The sequence below is a fragment of the Leuresthes tenuis genome, unplaced genomic scaffold (assembly GCF_036924035.1).
Source record: "Leuresthes tenuis unplaced genomic scaffold, fLeuTen1.0.hap1 SCAF_24, whole genome shotgun sequence".
NCBI lineage: Eukaryota > Metazoa > Chordata > Actinopteri > Atheriniformes > Atherinopsidae > Leuresthes > Leuresthes tenuis.
In genome coordinates, this window is record NW_027325378.1 from 16,932,041 (window position 1) to 16,940,225 (window position 8,185).

General features: G+C 38.3%; 1 protein-coding gene across 1 annotated transcript; it reads left to right on the forward strand.

Annotated features, from left to right (window-relative positions):
• Positions 1 to 1,748: 1,748 nt before the first annotated feature.
• LOC140284414 (sialic acid-binding Ig-like lectin 13) lies at positions 1,749 to 8,185 on the forward strand. The gene is made up of 8 exons (XM_072378285.1): positions 1,749 to 1,836; positions 2,034 to 2,417; positions 2,972 to 3,277; positions 3,354 to 3,620; positions 3,767 to 3,848; positions 5,427 to 5,466; positions 6,267 to 6,491; positions 7,904 to 8,185. The coding sequence occupies exons 1-8, from the start codon at positions 1,749 to 1,751 to the stop codon at positions 8,183 to 8,185; spliced, it is 1,674 nt and encodes a 557-aa protein (XP_072234386.1).

Consider the following 8,185-nt stretch of genomic DNA (forward strand, 5'->3'; position numbering starts at 1 on the left):
TACATGAGAATTTTGGTGCTTGCTATGTCACATTTGGCAGTTCTTTCACAAATAATTAAATCACGAGACATGTCTAAAGTATATATTACAGGCTCAATTCTGTGTAGAATTACAGGAGATCTCCTTCAGTTTAATGCTAATACAGAATTTGTCTGCAATTCTGCAAGATTTTTTTTTCAAGTTCAGTCACCATAAATAGAGGCCCAGTAAACCTGTACTGATGAGACTTTTGGCTCATAGTTTTTGACTGACAGGTCACTGAAGCTGAGGTTAACAAAAGAAACTAAAAACCTGCTGAGGGGAGTAACGAGTAACAACACACAGGTGGTGTAAATCAGAAAACTGAAGGTTTATAGAAGGACAGGAAAAAACTGAAGAGATTACACAAGGGGTCTAATCGAATAGTCAAGAAAAGGACCTTCCTACAACTTGTCCTAAGCTCCTCTCCTTGACCACGGTGGAAAACATCATGGGGTTAAGGAAAGCTGGGAGGAAAAGCTCGACCACACTTACACTGAGCTGTGATGTGGGCGTGCAGCAGTGAAACTACAACTGTTCAAGAGATATTCCACAAAGATCACTTTAGATGCTTCCTCTGTAACAATCTTGTCACATTGTTACACAAAAGTTATCTCATATGCATCATATCAGAGAAAATATGGAATATTTAATTTTTTTAGTTTATAATTGAAGAATTAAATTGAATTAAAATGACAGAGAGAAGCTGTGATTGGATCAGCTGAGGAAATCAGCTGATGTGATGAGTTAGGAGCAGGTAAACAGAGAGAAGGTAAACAAACTGTATTTGTTGATGACATTTTCTGCACTTGTGCTTCCCTGTTGTGCCAACATCCTCTAACGTTACTGTAGAACAGCTTTTCACCACTGGGCTGCACTGTTGGTCACATAAAAGCTGCTGATGTTTCAGGCATCACTTGAGCAAAGATCTCATGACAGATGTTTGACTCAAAGGCAACATGAGGCTCAGTAGGATGAAAATGATGACATCTTTGTGTTACAGCTACATTTTCTGTGACTTGTTAGTCATTTGATTTGTCTCCTTAAAGCCAGCTGGGGTGTGATATTTTTTGGAAAAACAATAAAAATGTTATATTGCTGTAACTTCTGCCTTTTTATTTGTAAGACGTGCTGTAAGAGTGTCTGTGAATGGATGAATGTGGCTTGTAGTGTAAAAGCGCTTTGAGTGGTCAACTAGACCAGAAATGCTGCATTTACCATGTTTGTGTGCAGCAAAAGTGCACAAATTCATCTTTTTGAACTGTTTTCGATGAAGACCTGAATTAAATATAAAAACACTCTTACTAAAACGGGCATTTGCTGACAGTGAGACGTGTAATAAAAATAATCTTTCACAAAACAATTTGTGATTCACACACTAATGAGCTCAAAATGCAACAGTGTGACTTCTTCTTTCAGGCAGCAGGAGGGATGAAGCCATCAAGCTTTTACTTGACATTTACTGTTTAACAGAGAAGTTGGTTCTTTGATCTGCTGCGGATCACGGTAACAATGATATGAATAATTTATATATTTTAACATTTCCAGCCTGAGATTTGTCCATTTTTGTTATTTTCATGAATTCTACTCAAAAATACTTCAGGACACAATAAATTCTGTTTTGTAGATTTTAAGTTTCTGGTTTAAATGTTTGAAGTTTTAGTTCATATCTGCTTTGCTGAAAACACGGACATACGACCGTTTATTTCAGCTTGTTTTCAGTCTCAGAGATGAAGGAGGAATGTAGGAGTTTCATGGCAGCCCTGTCTGTGAACGTGGTGACAGTCAACATGTTACTGAGTGTCTTCTTTCTTCCAGGTGAGCTCTTTGTTTTCTCACTTTCATTTGGAAACATGACTTGAATCATTTCTAGTCTGAAATATTTGATAGTGATGTTATTTAAAGGCTCCACATGTAACATTCTGCAACTGAACTGTAGTTTGAACATGAACATGAACTTTGTTTTCAGGCAGATTTTGCTCCACATCATGTTCATCATTAGTCTGGTTTTACAGGTGTTTTGGCTGATTGTTATCAGAAACCAGCAGGTCTCTCCATTACTGCACCAAAGAAGATGGAAGCACTGAGTGGATCTTGTTTGCAAATCCCATGTAGCTTTACTACAGATAAAACAACATTTAACATTAGAGGAACTATCTATGGAGTGTGGATTAAGATTAAAAAGACGTTTGCCTTGAATCCAAACAATGTAGTTTTCAACAGCAGTAAGTCGACTAACATCTATCAAATGAAGATCACTGGAAACCTGAGTCAGAAAAACTGCACCACTCTGTTTTCTGATTTAAGCACAGCTCATACAGACAAATACTTCTTCAGAGTTGAGAACGGACCGTTCAGAGCAACAGCTTGTGATGATCCTATTCAAATAACAGTTAAAGGTGAGAAAGGTTTCTTTCCATTAGTCTATAACATTATGAATAAAATGTGACATCAGTTCTAGTTTTAGTGTAAAACTACAAACTCCTTTAATCTAAGCTTCAGTGTGAAATGAAACATCTTCTGTAGGATTATCAACAGCATCAGTCAGAGTTCAGTGTTAAAGAAAGCAGTTTGTGAACACAAAGTGGTCGTTTTAGAAGTTATTACAGTTGAATACTGCTGAGATACTGACAGTATACATTAAACAATCTTTCTGCTGATGTCTGCAATGTTGTAACTGCAACACTGGAAAATGTGAGCTCCTGTCAGAAGTTACTTTCATCTTTTCAAGTCTTCACATTTATTATGAGATGAGGAAAAAATCTACATAAACCTATTACTGCTTGTTATTGTAGTTAAATCTGCATCAATTAAAATGTTGATACTTTTGTCTGTTTTTAATTTTAAATTTTTGTTATTGAGGATTTTGTATGCATTCTTCAAATATCTACAACACCTTCACCTGCTTATGTTCTTGTTAATGTTCTGTATTTTACTTTATCTTAAACCACAGATTCTGCTTGGAAACCCAGAATCAACATCCCAGGTGAACTGAAGGAGAAGGAGTCTGTCACCATCACCTGCTCAGCTTTCACTCCCTGTCCTCACTCCCCTCCTGAACTCACCTGGAATCTCCAACAAAACTCTCATAGACAAATGGAGGAAAACACAGATGGAACCTTTACAGCTAAAATCCAGGAGACCATCACTCTGTCAGACACACATGATGGATACACCATCAGCTGCTCTGTCAGATATCCTGTGAATGAAGGAAAACATGTCAAGACAGCAGAGACAGAAGTGACTCTCAGTGTTTCATGTAAGTGATCCTGTCAGCACATCATGGTTCATCCGTTTCTGATGAATAAAGTTAATCTGTGTAACATTTTCCTCAGATGCTCCTAAAGACACCTCAGCATCCATCAGTCCATCCGGTTTGGTGTCAGCAGGTAGCTGGATGAACCTGAGCTGCTCCAGCAGAGCCAATCCTCCCATCAGCAGCTTCACCTGGTTCAAGAACAGCAAACATGGAGCCATGAAAGTAGCTGAAGGAGACTTTTACAGAGTCAAGATGACCAGTGTGACAGATACAGAAAGTTACTCCTGTGTGGCTGCAAATATTCTCGGTAATCAGACGTCGTGGATTCATCTGGAAAGTTACGGTAAATGCAGATTTGCCTTTTTATTGCATATGTATGACATACAGTAATTACATCTAGTATAGTAGAATTTATTAGCTTGATTTTTTTTAGCTTTTCAAACCATTCTGTCACCTTTGTTCTTTAGTCATCTGGTTTTGTTTTTCTAGAAACAGGGAGCTCTCCACTGCAGACTGCAATTACTACAGTGATCCTTGTCATTGTGTTCATCTGCCTGGTCGTTTGTGTTTGGTGAGTATCAGAAATGAAAGCATCTGTCACAACGTGGTTCCTCACAGTGAAACTGAACCTGAGTTAAGGTGAGGACATGTTTAATATATTTTCTTCCAGTCTTGTTTGTTAAGCAACAAATTCCACACATGGGAAACATATCAAATATTGTCTAATTTTGAATTTGATGGCAGCAACAGGTCTAAACAAAGTTGGGTCAGGGCCATGTTTACCACTGTGTAGCATCTCCTCTACAGTCTGTAAACCTTTGGGAACTGATGAGACCGGCTGCTGGACCTTTGGGAGAGGAATGTTGTCCCATTCTGGTCTTATATAGAATTCTAGCTGCTCGGCAGTCTTGGGTCTTCTTTCTTATCCACAAAAGATGAGTAAAGTTGTCAAGTGTCCTCTGTCCAGCTGCAATGCGAGATGAGTTTAGGCAAAGAAAATAACTCGACATTTGTAATTGATGAAGTATTCAGTTTTGTATTTGCTGGGAGCACATGTTGCTTTAAAACCCTTCACCAGTTGCCAGTAGCCCTAAACACAGGCATCCATCCACCCACATCCTGATTCTAATCTCCTCTTTGGTTCAGATGATGCAGTGTCCATGACTGACAAAATTGATTTTTTGAATTTTGATTCATCTGATCATAGAACAACTTCCCACTTTGTCTGAGTCCATTTTAAATGAGCTGTGGTCCTGAAAAGATGGTGATGTTTCTGCATCATGTTTACCTATGGCTTCTTCTTGGAATGACAGGACTTTAACTTGTGTCCATGGGTGGTACAGTGAACTGTGTTCACAGGCCATAATTTGGAAGTGTTCCTGAGCCCACGCAGTGATTTTCATGATAAAATCACGTCTCTTGTTCATGTACTGCCATCTGACTGCCTTAAAATCACGGGCATCCAGTACTGAATACCACGGCCTTGCTTACAGTGAGTCTCTGAATCCTTTAATGATTGTATGTGCTGTACTGATGATGGAATATTCAAAGTCTTCATTTTTACATTGAATGATGTTATGGAATTTCTCCTCCATATGTGGAAGCAGTTTTTGTTCTGCAGATTTTTGAAACTCTGCCTCTCCAAAGTGCTTTTCTTTCGTATACCCAATCACATTACTGACCTTTTCCCAGTTAACCTTATTAGTCTCACCATATCCCACCAGATGTTTCTTTCTACTACTACTTACTTTTCAAGCCTTTTGCTGCCTCTGTCATTAATTTTCAAGAATTGATATAGATGTAGAAATTGTAAAATGCCTCATTTTCTACTTTTGATATGTTTGCCATGTTCTATTGCAAAATATTGGTAGGTTTGAAAATCATTGCATTGCATTTTAACTTTTGCACATCGTTCATATATTTCTTTTGGAAATGGGACTGGAGTGTTTTACAGTGAAACAAATGTTGCAGGTTTTTTTGTTCAGTCCTCCCCCAGTTTAATCAGCAGCCTCCACCAACATGATTTTAATCTGCTGTTTTTCATTGATCTGTTTATTCTGTACTGTTAATTCCATATTAGTCTTTCAGCCTATGACTCTTTGTTCAAACCACAATAAAATAACTCTGACAGCTCTCTTCTGTCTTCCAGGTACTTTAAGTTCAAATATTTAAAGAAACAGCAGCCTCAGGTTGGTAACATTTGTAAAAGACGGCAACATGTGTGTGACAGATTTTAGAGATTTGTAAGAGTATATACAAACCTAAATTCTGTGGTTCTGACGGTTTTGCCCAACTTGAAAGAAAATATGGCAAATATCAGGCAGTTCTGATCTGAAGATAGGAAAGCAGGAGGCATAAATGGCCAAAAGGAATACAGCATACCTGGCATTTTTACTTCTTCTCTTTCTTATTTGGTTTTCTTGTTCAGGAAGGTTAGACGCAGTGGTAGCATATAGATGCCTCTGTCAGTCCAGACAGTACCATGAATTGCAGACTATATGCAAATAATTTAATAACGTGCAGAAAAATCCAACACTTTTTTGTTTTAATCAAGGTCCATGGTTTCAAAATTAAACCAGCATTAAACAGTTTGTTCTAGTCTTTGAGATCTCTGACTGATTTCCTCCTCTGGGTAATATACAGGTTACACTGTAGAGGAGCATGTTTAAAGGTCTTACAGTCTTTGTTTGTTCACACTGATTCCTCCATTCAGGGAGCTTTTCCCATCAGGCTTCTCCCATAATTAAGCCCACAGGTAATCTTTATTCTATAATTGAGCTTTTCTAGAAATAGTTACAGTATATAATTACTGCAAGCCAAATGTAAGTTATTTTCTTAGGTTCCTTTTTGACTGGAGCCCCCAACTAACCAACCCTTTCTCTGCTTTTCAGGAAATTGGTTTATACCTTAACAGTTCAGTTAATCAGTTTCAATACTGTGCAGAACGATGTAGCTCAACGCATTGATTGTTCAACTCATTTTTCTACAGAGTCACACGGGTGAGGAGCGTTGCAGCCAAATACCAACCAATCAAATAGAGGAGGAGCCCCAATATGAAGATATGAACTTCTTCAAGAAGAGTTCTGAACCTTCCTCCGTCTCAGTGCAGGACGGCAGACAGCAGCAGGAGACGGTGAACGCACAGCTCAAAGAGTCGGAGCCAAAAAACAGCTCAACAGTGACTGCTGACAGCCCAGAGGATCTCTACATTCAAGTAAAGAAAAAATGATCTCACACATTTACTTTTTACTTGTATAAGATATTAGTTCATGATAAAATACCCTTTTGTTTTTGCTTCTCACTGTTTAATGGTAGGAAGCTCCAGACGTCTTCAGTCTACAACTCGCTTATGATATTATCACTGATCATATTTGAGATCTCACCTCACAGGTGATAAGTGATCTGCATATGAGATCATGTATGTCAGCAGTGAAAGATGTTTTTACTAAACTGACTTACAGAAAAGCACTAAAACTAAATTAAAAGCATGTCCAGAAATATGGGGACATTTTCTAAACTCCAACAGAAACAAGACAAATTTTTAAACAGACACAAGTAAAAAGGAAATAATTTTTAGTCTTTTCACTGATCATTTCCATTCTATCAAGTCACTTTAAACAAACTGGCATTAGACATCTGTAACATTCAAAAGTATTGAAATGCAGACAGATGGAAAAGTTTAAAGAGTATACAAGTGACAGAGATCTGAAAGATTCTATAATCAGCATCATATTTAGTTACAGGAGGGGTCAGGATTGGGTGCGAAGGCCCCAAAGCTGGAGTCTTTCTAAGCAAGGAGGGTTCACGGCTCACTAATTTATGACAAACTCTGTCAAAGAATATTAATCACAAAAAAAGTTACATTTTTCAATGCAAAGCTGCACAGAAGTTTTGTTAAACATCCAAATGACATAATATGAAAAGATCCATGGAGTCAGGGAGATGCATGGGTTGAGCCTTAACCCACAAGTCCCGCGGGTTGATCTGGTGTGGAAACAACTAGAAGAAAAGTCCACAAAGGTACATTGAACCTTAGGGAGTTCTTCAGATTAAATAACCTCTGGTAAGCCTTCAGAATAGGTGCCAGGAGGATATCTTCATCTTATCAACAGATTGCTGTTACTCATATCTGCCCCTCTTCTGGGTTAGCCTGAATAAAGTAGTCCTGTGCATTCCAGCAACAAGAGTGTCCAGTGATCCTGTTTTTTACTTCAGATGGTGGAAGCAGCTGGTCATGGTAAACAACACCCTCTAAACTTGTTCTGAGTTTGTTTCTGGCATTCTAAACAAATCCTAGATTTGTTCATATTCTCTAAATACAAGAGAGCTGAACAGTGGAGACACTGAAAATGTTTTCCTTTGTACTTGTGTCTGTTAAATAAAGATTCAAACAAATGAACTAATTACAGAAGTAAGATCCTGGTTAAAGTGATGACTTAAATTGTAAGTTTACTGTTGAAGTTTTTACATTTTAGAAAACTTCCCGACTTTTCTGGAAGTGGGTGTACATCAACAGATAACATGAGTTTCACTGAATGACCATGAACTGAACAGGTATCATAATTTAACACCGTGTGGAAGGATCCAGCTCATAGAATCTTTCTTGTTCAACACATTTTTCTACAGAGTCAAACAGGTGAGGAGCTTTGCAGCCAAAAACCAACCAATCAAACAGTTTGCTCTTCAAATACTCTTCAAATCCCAGCCAATCAAACAGAGGAAGAACTCGAATATGAAGACATGACATTGTTCAAGCGGAGACCTGAACCTTCCTCTGTCTCAGTGCAGGACAGCAGACAGCAGCAGGAGACGGTGAACACACAGGTCAAAGTGTCGGAGCCAGAAAACAGCTCAACACAGACTGCTGACAGCCCGGAGGATCTCTACGCTCAAGTGAAGAAAAAATAA

What these genes read in the sequence shown, in the direction of transcription:
- LOC140284414 (XM_072378285.1), top strand. Translation starts at nt 1,749, where the DNA reads ATGAAGGAGGAATGTAGGAGTTTCATGGCAGCCCTGTCTGTGAACGTG. An exon ending in TATTCAAATAACAGTTAAAG is followed by an intron (nt 2,418 to 2,971) that starts GTGAGAAAGGTT and finishes CTTAAACCACAG; the next exon opens with ATTCTGCTTGGAAACCCAGA. An exon ending in TGCCTGGTCGTTTGTGTTTG is followed by an intron (nt 3,849 to 5,426) that starts GTGAGTATCAGA and finishes TCTGTCTTCCAG; the next exon opens with GTACTTTAAGTTCAAATATT.